This window comes from Apiospora phragmitis (assembly GCF_038363925.1).
Source record: "Apiospora phragmitis strain CBS 135458 chromosome Unknown utg000010l:1.0-9815664.0:1.0-9183399.0, whole genome shotgun sequence".
In the NCBI taxonomy this organism is placed as follows: Eukaryota; Fungi; Ascomycota; class Sordariomycetes; order Amphisphaeriales; family Apiosporaceae; genus Apiospora; species Apiospora phragmitis.
In genome coordinates, this window is record NW_027117409.1 from 1222128 (window position 1) to 1240104 (window position 17977).

At 51.6% G+C, this 17977-nt stretch overlaps 3 protein-coding genes across 3 annotated transcripts; 2 read left to right on the forward strand and 1 right to left on the reverse strand.

The window, feature by feature from the left end:
• Window positions 1-1713: 1713 nt before the first annotated feature.
• Window positions 1714-4824, forward strand: PG994_010169 (zinc finger transcription factor 1; the record flags this gene model as incomplete). The annotated part of the gene is made up of 9 exons (XM_066861578.1): window positions 1714-1844; window positions 1914-1938; window positions 1999-2101; window positions 2156-2230; window positions 2325-2547; window positions 2599-3279; window positions 3385-3829; window positions 3947-4135; window positions 4195-4824. The coding sequence occupies 9 exons, from the start codon at window positions 1714-1716 to the stop codon at window positions 4822-4824; spliced, it is 2502 nt and encodes an 833-aa protein (XP_066710688.1).
• Window positions 4825-7095: 2271 nt separating this feature from the next.
• Window positions 7096-7593, reverse strand: PG994_010170 (uncharacterized protein; the record flags this gene model as incomplete). The annotated part of the gene is made up of 1 exon (XM_066861579.1): window positions 7096-7593. The coding sequence occupies one exon, from the start codon at window positions 7591-7593 to the stop codon at window positions 7096-7098; it is 498 nt and encodes a 165-aa protein (XP_066710689.1).
• Window positions 7594-14845: 7252 nt separating this feature from the next.
• Window positions 14846-17804, forward strand: PG994_010171 (uncharacterized protein; the record flags this gene model as incomplete). Its single annotated transcript, XM_066861580.1, has 6 exons — window positions 14846-14857; window positions 14930-15113; window positions 15179-16449; window positions 16507-16785; window positions 16837-17392; window positions 17449-17804. The coding sequence occupies 6 exons, from the start codon at window positions 14846-14848 to the stop codon at window positions 17802-17804; spliced, it is 2658 nt and encodes an 885-aa protein (XP_066710690.1).
• Between the last annotated feature and the right edge of the window lie 173 nt (window positions 17805-17977).

Sequence of the window (17977 nt, forward strand, 5' to 3'; positions counted from 1 at the left end):
TGATACTGTGGTGGGTTTCAATTCGGGTAGAGCTTCACCTTCCTTAGCTACTAAAACCTTAGTCGCACTAGTGACGGGGGCCAAGCATCCAGATCGCTGGGCCCCAGCTGCGGGCGGCCCGCTGGGAAGATTTGCCAGCTGGTCACATCACTGGGCATATCAATCAATGGGTCTTTTTATGAGATATACAATGTTGCATCTGCTGCATACAGACACATAAATGCCGAATTTTGCGAACACATAAGAAGAGAAAAGGTATTCATCCAAATCGGAGACTGAGGGGTGGAGGCAATAGCTTTCTGATTATATCTCCAGCGATCTCCAAGCGGGCCTTGACACGGGTACGTTGCCGTAGCCAATGGATGGTGGTTTACAGCAAGTTGAATAGGACAGCATCTATTCCGAGATCAAGCAGTATTTTCTTTTTTAGAAGAACAAACTTCAGTCGGATGCGCTCTCTCGGGAATAATTCTTTAAATCCGCAATATTTCCGGTTCTCCACTACCTACTTCCTTACTGATCACCCAATCAGGCGACCCCAGACGACTTATAAATTGGTAGGTAAGCATTGGCAACCAGCGAGCCAGCAATGACTGCTGTGCCGCAATGAAAAGATTGAGCCTTACCTGAGCGTGATAAACTAGCCCAGGTCAGCCCAGGTCGGGTTCCATTGACATTTGCTGCGATGGATCCTACCCACTCCCCCTGCGGCTTACACCAGCGGCAGAGCGGCATATGGGCGCGCTGGTAGATAGACACATGCTGCAACATGCGGAATATTGACGTTTCATGCTGCCGATGGAACCCGAAATGGCACTGGGTTAGACGTCGGCCTATCTAATACAACCATGTCTATGTGTATATAACTCGGACACATATTGCTGGAGGCTCGGGGACAATATAGCCCGCCCATATAAGCTTATTCGCTACTGCACCGAGGCCGAATTGAGTTCAGGTGACACAAGGCCCAAGAGGCAGTCAGCAGGAGGCCGACTCTTGATATAAGCGCAAAAAGGACCCGATGGTGTGGAAAGGTCTCAGATATCTATAGGCGGTAATCTGCTCGGGATGTCCATCACTTCCTATATCTTCAAAAGCTGAGCTGAGACAAGGATGCATATGGCCACCCACCGCAGTGGTTTTCTGGGGCCCGTGGAAGGCTCTTCCTCCCCCGTTCAAAGGAGAATTGATTGGTGATGGCATCGCGGAACTATTTCCCCGGTCATCGCCGCCGGTCTTAACATGTGCCCCTCACGATAAGGAGATTGGTATGTCGCCAGATTCAGAACAGGGGGGCATTTGTTTAAAGGCGGATGGGTGGAGGTGGAGCCCTCACCGGCCTGGACGGCCTGGGATACTGGGCCTGCCATCGATCCAACTCTCACTACGCCGAACCCCATGTCCTTCCCACTGTTGCCCTTGCAAGCTCGAACGAGCTACTGTACGCTGTGAGGCCTTAGGGCGTTCTGGTAGTCCCGCGAACCCCAGAATCTGGATACCCGCGCGAGAGCCTGTCGGTTCTCGCTCTCCTTTACGATTGCACCTGTCCCGATCTACCTAACCTAATGGTTATGCTCTCTCTTCCCTAGTCTGCGCACTGCTACTTGCTAGAACGAATCATGCTTCCAACAGCTTGCTAGCATTGCCGTCTAGTGTCGCTTTTCCAGTATATACAGGTTATTGGTTTCTTTTCTATAGACTTAGAGTTTCACGATGAAGCACAGCAGCGACGGCCGACATGCTTCGGAAAACCTAGACGCCTCCGCGCCCGCCTCGGAAACGTCCACTTCTCAGCTCTCGCCCGTCGCCCTCGGCAAAAGACGGCGAAACAATCCCAACGAATGGTAAGAGTTCGCGCCTGTTGTAAGTTGGAATTCAATTGCCAGAAGTAGACTGACTCGCGACTATTCTAGTTGTGACATTTGTCGACTGCGCAAGGTACGTAGCTGCCCGCAACTAACATCGGATAATTCCTACTGACCAGTGCGTTGGTGATAGGTCAAATGTGGCGGCAGAACAGGCGATGAACCATGCGACAACTGCTTCCGCCTCAAACTTGCCTGCGGATTCGCCCAGTCCACCAGCGGAAGTCGAGCGCAAGGTGAGACTTGTTACTTCTGGTATTCGATCGGTTGGAAGTACTGATACTACGAAGCGGCAAAATTAGCCAGGATTACGCCCACGGGCACCGTCACAGAAGCCGGAACAATCCGCAAGCGAGCTCAACGAGGTAAGCACATTAGCTACCCAGAATCTTCATCGCCTTATATACGACTGATCGAACTAACGTCAACAAGCTTGCGCGAATTGCCATCGTCACAAAGCAAAGTGCTCTGGCGACCTGCCAGCATGCTCAAGGTGTCGCTCATCTTCTTTGACTTGCGAATATGCGCCGTCCAAGAGGCGATTTGCCAATGTGGCCGCGCCACCCGAGCAGACTGAACCTGAAATGTCGTCAACGCCTGTTTCTGTGAAGGAGCAGCAAAGTCCCGAGCGTCAAAGCCCAGTCAACATGGAGGTCGCCTATGACCCAAGCCCGGATTCTCAGTATGCACTCCCTTTCTCTGCTTGCCCGGTGACGTAGCTAACTGGAGGAAGGACAACTCTGCTCAAACGGGACATAATACTGCAGCATATGGACGTGTATTTCGAGGCGTTCTGGTATGTGCCCTGCCAAGGGATACTTCACCCGGCGACAACATACCGCTTGATTGAGGAGAACAGGTTGCCTCCCTATTTAGCAGAAGCTGTGGTATCAATCACATCCACCATGGTGACAAGTATATCGCAAGGGCGCCTACTCGCAGCCCAATGCAACGAGCAGGTGGAGCAGTATGTGATGCGGAAATTCGGCCATATGGACCCGGCTCTGTTAGTACTCCAGGCCTTCGTCACGACCTACAACTGGATGTCGGGACCCCTGAGCAAAGTCTGGATGTGGACATCCACGGCTGCCCGGCTAGCCCGTTGCTTAGGCCTCATCCACGAGCCCGAATACAGACTGGAAGAAGGGGGTTTTGCTCGACAAGAGTCGCTAAGGCGAGCCGTCTGGCAGATATGGATCATCGACCAGTACCTATCCGGCGGCTTCGAAGAGCATGTGCTGCTCCCTTCCAGCGCTATGCAGCTCAAACTACCCTGCAACGACGACGTCTTCAGGCAAGGGCTTCCGTCAACAGAGGCCACACTGCATGAAGTACCCCTTCAACCGAATCATGGCGATTTCAGTCTGAATGCCGCCCACATTAGGTTATTGAATCTTCGCATTCAGATCCTCGGGTATGTATTAATATCAAATCCTCCTCGGCAGTTGCTGTCCCCTTTCCACAACAATGGCTGCTCCTTCTGTCGTTGAAAAGAACTACTGTTAACCTGATTTTACAGCTCCATGAAGCGCCTGTCCGAAGACCTCCAGAACCCTCAGGCCCCTTCTCCCACCTCTGAGCATTTCATGGCCACAGTAAACCACCTTCAAGTCCTCATGGTCAGGTTCAAGGACTCTCTCCCCGACCGCATACGATTGAGCCCCCAGAGCATGCAGGACCACCTGAGCCGACCCGACCGGACGAGCTTCCTCACGCTGCACCTGTGGGTGGCACAGACGTACGTGGACCTGTACCGCTTCTCCCTCCCGAAGCTGGCAGACTCGACGCCGCCAAGGTACCCGGAGGACATACCGTGGGACTGGCTGGACATAGCTCAACGGCAAGCCACGGCCTATGCTATCCACCAAGCGCAGTTCTGGACCTTCCAGATGCATCTGATTCGACAAAACTCGGGAGTCAGCAAAAACCTGGTCACCGCAGATTGGATGATCGGGGCCTGTGCTGTAAGTGGTCTCAACGTCCCCTAATTTCCCAGCCCATTGGTAATGGGTCCGAGCATTGTGTCTTAACCTGGTATTGGGGACTTTGACGTCTGTTCTCTTGCTAACACTGTGTTATAGGTCGACTGTGCAACGGTCTTATTGATTGCTCGGAAGTACGAGATATGGAGGAGAGCACTGAAGGAAGGCAGCACGGCGCCGCTTTGTCTCGCGAAGCCCATTGATGACGACCTTCTGTCTTTCCTTGTCTCGTCGCTCGTCAGCATATTAGAGACTTTGAAACCCTTCTTGCCAAGGGTCGAAGCATACGTAAGCTCTTATAGCCTCCGCTGTAGTATTGCTGCTTCCGTGACTAACAGACTCTACAGCAACGGCGCATCCTAGCCAAAGAGAAGATTTACCTTGAAAGTGGCACAGTGAAAGAAAGCGATAGCCAGCTGAAGTCATGGGTTCCCAGTACCAGGCCCGAGGACATTTTTCCAAAGCAATACGACTCCGACTCCACGCAAAACGGAGTTGAGCATGACGCACGAAGCATTCTCCAATCCAGGCCCTATCGAAGTATGAGCCATAACGACGGTACTGGCAGTGAGCAGTCCGTCATGCCGTATTGTCTCAAAAAGGCACTGGATGAGCCCCCAGTCCCGCCTCTTTCACCTCCAGGCAGTGACGAGACACGATCTCTGCAGGAAACGAGCAATGCTTCTCCCTCATCGCATCATCAACAGCAGCAGCGGCAACCCAACGAAAACATCCCATCTCACCTCATCAGGGTAGACGTCTCCAACTGGATGAAGACCGAGGAGCCGCTCATCTCCAACATGGATGGCATCGCCATGGGCAACTATCCTGCCCTCGGGCTCAACACCCAGTTCCCCTTGATGGCCCCTACTGTCGCCGGTGGGAATGGCTCCTCAGACAGTTATACGATGCCTTACGTCATCCAGGATGAGGATTGGCGCGGCATGTGGCCGCAAAACTCACAGTCGATGGGCTGAGGAGCTGAGACTGGATATCTATAGCAGCTGCAGGCCATGGCCCCACGCAACTATCTCACGATTCGAAGCGCCACTGCAGAAGAATGTCTCGTGTTCGATATCAAATGCACCAATGAGCTGATGAGTTTGTATGGAAGGTCTATTATCCACGGTGTAGGTCGAGGTGAGGGCTCATGTAGTGACGCCGATGTGATACGTTACTGCGAGAGCAGACTTTATGTTGGAGATCGCACATGCTAGAGCCCGAAAGAAGCACTGGGTATAGACGACGTTCGAACCGAATGATAAGATGCTGGACGACTCCCGCTATGGCAACGCCAAGGCCATGTTCAAGGATGGGCGTTCCTGTACTCCCTACGCAAGAGAATGCAGCATCGACGCTAGGCCAAGATTCACAGCAACTGCAGCCGCAAACCCTAGAGGGGAGCGGTGCTCTCCTTGGGATCTACGGGAGAAGTCGGCATGGAGGCTCATCATTATCAGAGAAAGAGGGTGTATACTGTATAATAATAATATATAAAGTGGTTATTGTTTCGGATTTCCACTTTACTGTACCTACTCCACTAAGGCTATACTATACCATATATTCCCTCGATCTACCCAAATCGCTTATATAAAATGAGATCGGTTCTGAGTTTAGCCTGCCTCAGAAATCTGCACAGCAAGATAATGCAATGCATATACCTTCTACACGAACCTTGTGGATCGTGAAGGAAAGCGGGTATATCTAGATCCTGTGCAATGTAGAGTACTTATGCATAATGTTAATTATCCATGTTCCTAAATCCACCGCAATACATGTACTTGCAGTAGAGATATGCACGAGAGATCACCCCCCCATCAACTATCATCTGAAGAAATGCAAAAAGTGTATCTAGACAGGGAAAGCCCCATGCCAATCGAAGTTGAGTACGGATAAGGTTCCCAGATGGGAGTGAGGCTTGCGCGTTTAGACTCCGATCGATCGCCACGAGGCCGTCCCTTTCGGCCATGTGGTGGTCCGGGTGGTTTGAGCTCAAGCCTCGAGGCTGGCTGTTCATCTCGTCTTTTGTGTACTCCCGACTACTAATCAACAAGCCCAAAGAAGGGATAGATAAAACACGTTATGTTGACTTCGAGTTAATAAGTCAAAATGTTTGCTTTCTTAAGAATGCAACGAGCATCGGCGTCTTGCCTTGGCCATGAATATCATAATGCACCCAGATCCAAGAAACCGAACGTGTATGCAAATACGAGATGCAACGTCAATTTCTTGTGCTGCTTTACCTGTCGAATAATGTTGGAGACGGACTACTGGCCGCCGTCAGCACTGGCGCAGCAAAATTCTTGTCGATGGAGGCTCGTACTTGATAAGCACCAGCCGCAGTGGACCCGAACCATCTCTCCATGATCCATCTGATCTTAATTGAGCCGCGTACTGCTCATGAACTCTGGGAGCCACAGTTTCGCAGGGGAATCCTGGCCGAGTGGCCCTCGCATTGAACGAATGAAAAGAGCCTCCACTTCGCGATCCAAGAAACTTCCATCAATGCTGTTTCTCAGGGCGATATATACCGACACTGGCCTATACCAAAGCTGTATTATTGCTTAATATCGGAGACAGGAGGTTTGAGGCTTGCGCATTTCAACGGCGCTGGTCTTTTATCACAGTGTGCATGTTGAGGAGTGGAAGATAAAGAAATGTTTTTGATTGTGTTTTTTACTTCTAGCCCTGGCTTGGACCGTTTGGCTTTTTTGGACTTGGTAAGTGTATTAATTATACAATATTGAATGTACGAATGTACGTGAGGTACTATATGTCCTGGTAATGCTTCTGCCCTTTCTGCCTGCCACCGTCCGTCATACGGACGGCGTGTTCAGCAAGCGTCGCTTGAGTGTGGTGCCGAACAGAGAAGCCTGCTCGGCGCGCATGTGTTGGGCGAAGTTGCTCGAGAATATATATCCAGAAAGTTATCCTGTGCCGTATAACCCATAAACGCCGCGACTTGTAGTGTGTTGTGTCGTCGCTTGGTCGGTCACCCCTCTTTGACCAAGCGAGGAAGAAATGATAATTCAGGTCAAAAGTATCGCTGCCAATGAAGACTCCGTAATTCATGCATGTATTGGTTGTCATCCAAGAAACCCCCCTCCCCCTCCAGAATGTTAAGAGGTGTCAAGCATAAGCCGCCTTCCTTCTTTCCTCCGGAAGGCTCAACCTATACTCGAGAGGAAACGGACGTGGTTTGGTGGTTGTGGTGAGGGCTAGAAGCAAACAACACCGCGCTCTCCGGTTTACTGGAATTGCGAGCGGTCCTTCTCCTTCAGGCCACCGATCTGGTCCATGTCGATGGAGTAGAAGCCGTGTTTGCTCTCCTTCTCGTAGGCGGGGAGCTGCTCATCCCGGATGGGTTCCATACCGACCGTGGTCTCGCCGACTCGCACAACCATGACGCGGCCCGACTTGTTGCGGCCCTGCTCGTCCTGCTCGTCGGGGAAGGTGATGTGGATCTGAGGCACATTGGTAGGAGAGTGAGGAGGGGCATTGGGGTCGGCCAACATGGGGCGGTGGTCAACGACGAAAATGCTCGAGCGGCCGTTCGGCGTCTGGATTGTGAGGCGGCGGCTGTTCTGGCCGTCGATTTTGAGGTCGCTGTACTGGGGGAGACCGTCGTCGGCTTCCTGCTGGAGTCCCGCCTGTTGTTGGCGCTTCATCCGCCTCAGCAACAAAAGAAGGGCAGTAAGAAGCAGGGCGCAGAAAGCGACGCCGAGAAGGGTAATCAAGAGGTCCATGGTCTGGCCCTCGGCGAATTCGGAATCACGGCGGGTCAGGGCAGCAGTGCCTGCGCCAAGAAGTTGCTGATGGGGGCCATAGTGATGTGCGATGGGGCTGGATCTTCGATAGGTTCACGATAAAAGGTAAACAATGTTTCAAAGTCCTGCGGAAGGTAGAGTCGTCGTAGACCGAATGAGCGAATGGGGGCTATTCGATTGGGCCAATGTCAGTAACCATTCAAGGAGAATAGTAATTCAAAAGCAACCAAGGTCATATAGAGAAGAGACTCAGACACCGGAAACCGGATACTGAAGGGAGGGGAGCCATGGTTTCGAGACACACACGCAAGGGCGATCAATTGAATCATGTATAAGTCCGGCATTGACTTACAAGAATAACGGGAAAGAGCGAGTCCTGTCGATGGCTTTTTAAAAAGAAAGGACGGAGACAACCTCAAAGAATGAAGGCTGTTCCTGAGCAACGAATGACTGGGGGCGAGCTGAAAGAGCGACGGCTACCCAACAGATTAGACGTTATTTTGAGGGGGCGGTTTGTGCAAAAGACCAACGACGACGGCAGCGACGATTAAATGACCGTGGTGGAAGAAAGAAAAAGGAAGGAAAGGGTAGGACGAAATGGGGCGGAGAGCACCTCATAATGGGATGGTCGAGATCGGCTGCTGCGCTCCTCTTTCGTCTCCGTCGCTTCTCTTCGTGCAGGCCTGCAGGGGGAAGGATGCTGGACTCGATTGGCCCAAGAACTGCTAGGCTTGCAACTCAAATTGGATGCCCCATCTTCGCTATCACACCTCGTTACCTTCTATCCCACCGGGGGTGCCTCGTGCCCTGGTGTGGCTGGCGTGCCTTGGACGGGCTCCTCTAGCCAGACCAGTCCAAGCCCCGTTCAAGTCAGCAGCCAGCCAGGAACCAAGAACAGGCACCGGCCTCTGATTCGGCCATGCGATGGTCGAAACGCTGCTAGCATGCCCAGGTTGGGGGGGTGCTAATCTCCTCTCCGGCCAATAATCTTATTTGATGCCCTGCAGAACAGTGGGGGCCCACGGCGTGTGTATCACCAAATCGGTAACGCCTCAGGGGACGCTCCAGTCTCTCCCGTCCATTTTGCTCCCGGCTTTGCAGGAACCTAAAGTCCGTGTGTCCATTCGTTCTGGAGATAGCAGCGGCAATTCATTCGACATAATACAGAGGGCATCTATGCAGAGAGAGAGAGAGAGAGAGAGAGAGAGGTACTGGAAGGTTTGACCCGCGTTCCCCTCTCATGTATGCGTGTAAGAGAGAGGCAGAGAGCGTGCCGTGCGGCGCGGCGGCTCCAACGGAACAGAACCAACTAAAAATGCCCAAAGGCACCTGCTTCACACCAACTCTTCAACATCAGCGCGTGCGGTTGGCCTCGGACATACCGTTCGCGAGCCTTTACATCATCAACCAGCTGTGCGCGGGATGATCCAACGACAGATGTAAATAGCAACAGTCGATCGACTACGGAGTACTGCTTTCACTTATATGTCTGAGCCGATATCCAACCTCTGGTAGCTCTACGATCGGAGCTTACACGGGCACTTAAATTCACGCGACCATAGCGACATGATAACACAGATGTTATTATTTACATGTAAAGTTACTAAGATAGGTATATCCGAGTCACCAGGGACATATATGGCAAACATCTGTTTTGCGCTGCGTATCCTCTTAAGAACAACTGTTCACATGCACACCATCGCCGTCGTGCACAGAGACACTGCCGGGCTCTGGAGGCGTGGGATATGTCCAGAAGACGAGGCCCAATTTTGCTGATAAGGTGCAATCCGCAATCCCGGCATTTGGTCCGACCTGGTCTCCTAACATGAACCATATCTGGATCTGATGTCACTGTTTGGTCGCTACGGGTCTATTCATATATCTATATATCTCCCGAACCTACTCTATTAACCACTGGCTCAAGATGAAGGAAGATAATCTAAATGAATGTGTTCAACTATCGGAAGATGTGTCTTCATTACTATTCAGAGGGGCGCTATAGGCACCATTTTGTTTTCCACAACTGCGATCTATCGGTGTCGCCTCTGCATTCCACGTCAAGCTATCTGCTTGCGCATGGTCGTCCCCAATGCGGGTAGCCGAGACGTCAGCCATTAGGGAGTAGCTTGAGTTCGTGCTGCCCGGTCAAGAAGGATATCAACGATTGAGAAATGAATCCCTCTCGATATACTGCGGACATAGCAAGACCACCAAAAAAGCGGAAGTGCCTTTGAAGAGACTCCATCCATTATAATCAGATCTAGCACCAAATGCTACCTATACATACGTTTCGATATGCTGCCACCACTCCTATAACATTCGAACAAAACTATTCGATTATGATAATACAAGAATGAAGCAAGCATTCCATTTGTAAGTATGAAAATTCATGTAAGTAACGGAGACGAAGGGAATGCAGGCTAATAAGACCCCTGCAAGTCGAATGGCGACAACTTGCAGGGGTAGGGAGAGTTTGCGGGGTGGTGTCAATCAATAATGGCTTCGATTTGAAGCTATTTGTGAGCCTTAAAAAGCCACTCCGGACTACCACGGAGTGCCAACGAGAGAAGGATATCGACTAATTTCATCGAATCGAGACAAATAGGCCCAACCAACTCGCCCGCGTGCGTTTTGTTGCGTGGCCATGTTCTCTCGTACGAAGAAGCGAATATGATGCTGTGTAACGGACGTAGGCAAGCAGGTATGCGCCATACGCATTCTCTCTGGACTCCATGCTCACCCAACCTTGTGCACAATCCAAGAAGAATCCAAACAGTTCATGGCGGTGTTACCGGCATACGAATATGGGAGGACAGATCAGGATTTCCAGCAAGGGGAATGATAACCTGTGTGTCGTGTTTCAGAGACGAGCACCAGCTAGTGGAAGGCAGACATTGACTCGCATTCCATGTGTAGTACTTGGCGCCCTAGAGCATTCCAATTCTACTCATCCCTTGTTTGTTACCCGGCGTGATCCGCGATGCTAGGCATGTATGTATGATATGCATTCGAGGCTGGTGGTTTGGGGTGTTTGACAAACCCCCGTGGACCTTTACGGCAGCAAACCGTCAAGCGCGAGTTTTGACGGGGCCAGGCTTCAAGACAGCAGGCGGGAAGCGAACGTCGGTGCAGTATCCCATGCTCCCGAGTGGCCAGCGAATACTCGCTCACCTATCGCCTGGGCCATGCTGTCTCCAGATATGTGCTGCACACAGGAGAAGTCTTCCCAGGCAAACAGGCCCGGAGTGAGAGACATTCAAGGGGGGCTTACACAGTGATCTGCTCTGTGATGCCGCCATCTCCCCTGTACCACCACAATCGAACTGCAACAGCCTAGGCTAGTGCTGTGAGCATCGAACATGTCAAACTACTAGTATCAAGCCTTCGCCTTCTCCCTCCCCCATCCGGATTTCCTTCTTTCTAATGTGGGTACGATATTGCTTTGCCCTTTGCTAGAAGGGAGATGCCAAATCGTCCTTTCGCGAGAATATATTCAACTTTGCCCGCCATTTACTCTTCGCCGTAACCATTGCAGCTTGTACAGCCTCATCTCATTCTTAATTTCTGGATTCCTGTGACTATACCGAAATTCGTTCATATTCTACCATAGCCCTATAGCACAGCAACTGGACTATCTAATATCCAATCGGACGGATCTCGCTGGCAGCCGCGCACAGCCCCACCAAAACTACAGCTTCAGACCCCCAGACCCCACACACCCCTAACCTAGCGGACGATATACGGCGATCGCAAACCCAACAAGAATCATTTATAAGAAACAGTTGGAAGAGTCGGCAAGATCCCATAGTCAGTTGGTGTCTTCAAAGGGATAGGGGAAACGGCAGTTTCCTATACGATCTCTATCTGTGAAACAGACGATTCTGGTGAGTGGCATGCACTGCCCATCCCGTTGGTCCTGCATCTGCAATCCAAATATAAACAGCGCGGTGAAGCGCTGATCGATCAGGCAACACTGCCCACCCTCCCAACTTTGCCTCACAACCCGCATTTAACCAGCCTTGCCTTGCCCTCTGCAACCATACAGTCCGTCCCTGCTGGGAGTTGTTGTTACCAAGGGACCAACTCTGGGCGTATACCTCGCTTCCTACGAAATCCTGAACGAAGAGCGGCAAGCGAGCGAGCGAGCCGGGCCATATGCATCAGGGTGTTTTGCAAGCTTCCGTGTCATCCAACCGTCTTACCAGCAACCCACATCCAAAGCCATACATATATATCTCTTGTTGCTTGTCTAACGCAAGTAGTGACCGCGAACAGAACATAGCAAACCGGCATAGACGACGGCACGGAAGATATATTGAATAACCGTCTGGTTTAGCTTGCCAAGCAGCAGAAGAAAAACGGGACTACTCCTTCTTTTCGAGCATCACCGAGTCACCGACTCGTAGGGACCGAACGCCACAAGTAGCCACAAGTCTGGAGAGAGCAGCACTAATCGTCGAGTCCGAGAAACGCACAGACGGGATCTTGCTTCACAAGCACCTCTCCAGTCTCGTGCTCTCAGTCAGTTCACTGCGACGATTGGAACTCCAGTCTTAGGAGGACCCCTGACCCCCAGCACCTGGAGAAACTTGGGGCTGCAACTAGGTTAAGCTCTTACATGTACCAAGAGATACACCACGCGCAGCCACGGAATTTGGTACGCTACTCGACGGGACACTCACGCAACCACTAACTCGTTCGCCCTGCCCTGCCCTTGCCGCGATCCCCACTGCCCCGGGTATCCCTCTTCTTCCCCTACTCAACATAGAGACGAACTGCAGTTCTCAAGAACCATTTCTTGTGGGCTTCTCGATCACCTTGGCCAGGCCTGTTTGATTTGAGCGAGGGAATCCCTTGTTGCCAAGACGAGAAAGATCAATCGTCTGTTCTACAATTGTATGCGTCAGCATCGTCCCAGGAGAACAGACGTATCGATCTAATTGCTGTCTCAAACGATCCACATATCAGGTCCCCTTGTTTGGGCCACTTAGACTACCTTTCTTAGGTACCCCCAAACACCCCAAATCCGGGTTCCGGCCGATTTGCTGGTTAGAAAGAGTCCAGAGCCCAGAGCCCCAAGAACTCTCCCTCGTTCACTGCAGCATAATCCCATCTATTAACAGCTCATACTCGTAGCGGGGCGGAGAATTTAGGCTTGCTACTAAAAAAGTCTGGCATCAGAACTCGGCGTCTGTTCTCGACTTACTACCATCTCAGATTTAGGTTGAGCCTTAGACGCACAACTTCAGCTGACAGGCGGCTCCTTGCTGCTCTTCACCTCATTCACACGCCATTCGACTGCAGGAACAGACTGTCGAGCTCGGAGTTTCGACGCAGGAGAAAAGACACAGTATCCTGGGTGGATGCGGTTGTCTTGCTTGTCTACTGAACCTAATTCACGATACATCTTACTACCCCAAGCGCTCCACAAGGCTATCGCCTATCCCTGGGACCTAACCTAAGCCGTCAATCCAACTCTGTTGTTAGTCCGCACACCCAGTCCAATCCAACCCAATCACGGCAAAAAGGCGACGGCACCAACACCAAGCGAGCCAACGCCCGAGAGAGAGAGTGCTTGCAGCAAGAGTAATATCGCGCGTGCAAAAGATACACAAATAGGAGGCAGTTCTGCTGGTTGTACTGGTTGTACTCCGTACAATCCTCCGTACAAGCTAAGCAGGTCAGTCTCGTGCTCCTCTTTTCTAGTCAGGCCCTTTCCGCCCCCCAGTTCGGGTCTCTCCCACCCGGTCTCAAAAAACTACCCGCCCAGAGCAAACTACCTTCTGGACCCCCCTACTGACATATGTACATTGCATGCTACAGCTTGCGCAGCCCGTTCGTGTCGTGCGTCGTGGACTGGATCGGCTACCACTGATCATTTGGGGGTCGCTGAGAGCCAGAACCACTCTAGGCAGGCCCGAACCAACTGGCCGGAAAGAGGAAGGGGTTGAAAATAACACTGGAAAGTCAAAAAATTAAGGTAGGTACCCCAGGTATACTTTACTTTTTTTTGGACGACGCTCTCCCTCGCTCTGGCTCCAGTCAGTCTCTACTACACATGCGTCGATTACATTTGATGCATTGCGCTACACTTGCACCGTCTCCCTCCACACACACATGAACCTGCCAGAAGTTCTAGTGAGCTGAGCAGTTCGACCCGCAAACGTCGTCTGTTACATACCCTTCGTCATCCTGCCCGCTTCCCTTCTTGCATCCCTCTGCCTTATCCGTCTTTCGTCATTCGCCCGGCACTCGTACATATTCTTTTGGCCATCCTTCGTTTTACACACTGGCACTGTTAGTCCTTGTTGTTCTTGTATGTATCTATCCTCTTCCTCTTTGCTCCTCCGCTCTCTTTTCGCGAGTCTACACAACCTTGCCTGCTCTCTCTACCCAAGCCTGCTTTTGCCTTTGTCGCTGCTGCTGTTCCGCCCGACTCGACTGCATGCCAATCACAATTCTTCTAGCCGATACCCGACTTTGCATCCGGCAGCCAGTAGAACGCGCAGCAGCATCGCTCCCTAGAATACCACAACTCGTTGCACGGCACGTCGCTCTACACCGCTGCTCACTGACGCCCGACTACGAAGGCATTGTCTGCACCGAACGCATCGCATCGCATCCCACCGAACCGCAGCGAACAGACATTAATTTTGGCATCTGGCACCGATTGCCCATTCCCGAGAGAAAAGAACGGCCGACAAGCCCAAGACATCAGGCTCCCATAAAAGTATCATTTCATTCGCTGCGTTCTTGTAGTGTAGCTTCTTCTGAGCTAGCACCCTGGGTATACAACAGTGTTGAAGCTTGGTACGTTATTTCCTCCTTCAGGCTAGGTCGCCCGCAGTCGCTTGCCAATTGTTTTCAAGCCAAAGCAAGTCTTGGGGCTTAGTGCGCCTACTCAAGACAATGAAACCGCCTGTTTTCTTGCCCTATGTTCATCAAGCCTGCTTGCCAGCCTGGCCAAGACTCCCAAGATGGTCTCCTGTTTGCCTTGGGCTGACACATGCTAACGTTTACCACTGCCTTCTGCAGACCGAAAAGACCCTGCACAAAGCCCGTCGCATAGCTCTGTATATATTCGCTTGACCCAAGGCAGCGCTCGCTGTGCACACATTGGGAAACACCATACGAACATCCGAGTCCTTTGTGGTAGACAACATCCAGGCCAGCCTTGGAGTTTAGCTGTACATACCAGCGTGGACATTTTTGCTTGGAGGGATCGAACATTATGGCGACTGCTGTAAGTACCTGCCCATGTGTGTTGCCTTGGGGATACTTGCGCCCTTTCTAATCAGTGCCTCACACATAACAGTCATTCCAGGCCCCCAGTCGATACAATACATTTGGCAGCGTGGGCGCCAAACCGCCAACTACAGATAAGATGTCGCAAGGCTCTGGGAAGCCTTTCACGGACACGACGTGGCGCTCTGATAGTATATGGGCGAACAAGTTCGGAAGCGCGTTTCCTACACAAAGGGACGCAACAGGGTCTCGAGGTAAAAAAACATAAAGCCCGCAGATTTTATAGTGACTGGAAATTTGGCTAAACATGAGGTAGTAGGCTCCGATGAAGTCTCGCCAACAGCACCTTCGGGATCCGCCCAGCTTAACCACCTATCCGAGGCTGAACCCCGGGTGCCCAGCAGCGGACCGCGCGGTGGCTTCTGGAACAGCCAAGATGCAGCTTCGGGGAACACCTCGCCAAGCATAACGCGAGACAATATGGTGGATTCCCAATACTTTGGTTCCCGTTCTGCTGTTGGTCAGAACGGAAACTCGCTTTCGGGCCTGTCAAAGTCGCAGACAAGACTCAATCCCTCGTCGGTCCCATTCAACAACTCCCCTATGTTTGGGGGCGACCTGGACAATATGCAATTTCCACCACAGACAAAATACTCGTTCGACCAGTCTACTGCTTCGTTCCATCGTGGGTCCCAGGATCAAGGTTTTGCGAACCCGCGCTTAGGTCGCGAAAGTGGTGGTCTTCTAAACTCGCGATCATCGGATCTCGGCCAACAAGCGTCAGGGGCAATGCCGCAGTATTCTTTTGATGCATCCATCGCCAATAATGCTGCTTTGAACTCGAACCGGCCAGCAATGACGCACCAATCAATTTCGTACCCGTTGAACGGCGTTTCTCAGCGAGGCCGCAATGGTGCCGACCAAGATATGGCCACTTTATTCAAGAACACGTTGTCTTTGGATGATTCTTACGAGACCGGCCCCCACGGCTATGGCAATCCCGGCATGCCCTTGAACCCCGGGTCCCAACAGTGGTCTCAAGAGTACGAGAACTCCGGGCGCCCTTTTGGAACTGGCTACCCACAAGATAGTTTCGCCGACCAGGTTCCTGGGGCATACTACGGTTCCAAGAGGGGCTCGGTGGACCGCAACTCTCCTGCAAGCGTGCATCGGACCGGCTTCAATAGCCCTCGCTTTGCTCCCGGCCCGAATCCTCGATCGGATGCGTACCTGAGTAGGCCTGGCTCTTCTCGCAATTCGGTTCTCGGACAGGATATTGATCGTCCACAAGGTTCTTCGCAATATGTGTCTCAGAACCCGCAGTTCTACCCTAGCAACCAATACTACAGCTCAAATGTCACTTCACAGTATGGCCCTCAGCCTACTCACTACGACATATACGGCCAGAACGCGGGGTACAGAAACCCAATGTCGATGCCGCAGTACGGCATGCCGATGAATACTTATTTGACTGGTATGAACGCCCCAGCTCGGTCCAGCAGAGATACAGATCCGGGAAGAGGTGTTCGCAGTCAAACGCTTGAGGAGTTCAGGGCCAACAATAAGTCGAGTAAGCGCTATGATCTAAAGGTAAGACTAATTTGAAACACCACTGTTGGTAACCACGAGGCTGATTGTGTGTATTAGGACATCTACGACCATATTGTTGAATTCAGCGGAGATCAACATGGGTCACGTTTCATTCAGGAAAAGCTTCAGACGGCGAACAGTGACGAGAAGGACCAAGTTTTCCGGGAAATCGAAGCCAATGCTCTGCAGCTGATGAAAGATGTCTTCGGCAATTATGTCATACAGAAGTTCTTTGAGCACGGCAACCAGGTGCAGAAGAAAATCATTGCCGGCAAGATGAAAGGCAAAGTCGCCGAATTGTCGACACAGATGTACGCTTGCCGCGTTGTTCAAAAGGTCAGTTCTGTTCTGTCGCCGCTATGCTGAGTTGATACTAACAAACGATAGGCATTGGAGCATGTACTGGTTGAGCAGCAGGAAGAGATTGTGGAGGAGCTCAAGCCCGACATCATGCGGATCGTCAAGGATCAGAATGGCAATCACGTGGTGCAAAAGATTATTTCCATGGTCCCCCGGATGTGCATACCATTCATGATGAACGCTTTCCGCGGTCATGTCCATTCTCTGGCTGCCCACAACTACGGATGTCGGGTGATCCAGCGCATGCTTGAGCAGGGCACAGAGACTGAGAGAAGAGAGCTCATGGATGAGGTTCACTCATGTATCCCGCATCTCATCTCCGACCAATTCGGCAACTATGTTGCTCAACACATCGTCGTTCAGGGATCCACCGAAGATAGATCGAGGATCATTCGTCTCGTTGTAGACGAACTGATCAGCCTATCTAAGCACAAGTTCGCATCAAACGTTGTCGAGAAGTGTATTGAATACGGCACACTCGAGGATCGCAAGGCCATTAGGATCAAACTTACGACGCCTTCTTCCGACGGCACCAGCCCTTTGCAGGCAATGATGAGAGACCAGTTTGGTAACTACGTCATCCGTGAGTATATCCTTTGGTGAACCTGATGCAGGCTATTAACTAACATGCTTCATTAGAAAAAATGCTGAAGACCCTGAAAGGCAAGGACCGCGCCTCTTTTGTTACACATTTGACCCCTGAAGTGGAGTCGGCGAAGAAGAATGCTCCCAGTCGCCAGGTCACTGCTGTCGAGGGCTTGATTAACAATCCTGACGAAATCGACCCTTCCACGCCTGGCTTACAACTTGATGTTAACTCAGCTTCACCAACGCCGGGTCTCACAACAGAGCACAATAGTCCTGACAGCAGCAGCCCGCCCAGCACCAATTCTAGTGCGGAGGAAGAGGTCGCAGATGACCATTCCAGGGCCAAAATTACAGCGGCTGACGGTCAGCCTCATCTAGTCGTCCAAGTAGATGAAGCTGAGCGATAGAATGGATCCTATTAGCTCCTGCTGTCCATGGTTTTTCTCGAGACATCCTGGACTACATGAGCATGGGGAGTACGTGGTAGTCATCGCCTTGGCTCTTCAGGAAAGCTGCCCGACATCGCCAAATATATCATGGAATCCTTCGCACAGACTGGATGCAAGTACATCTGGTCTGG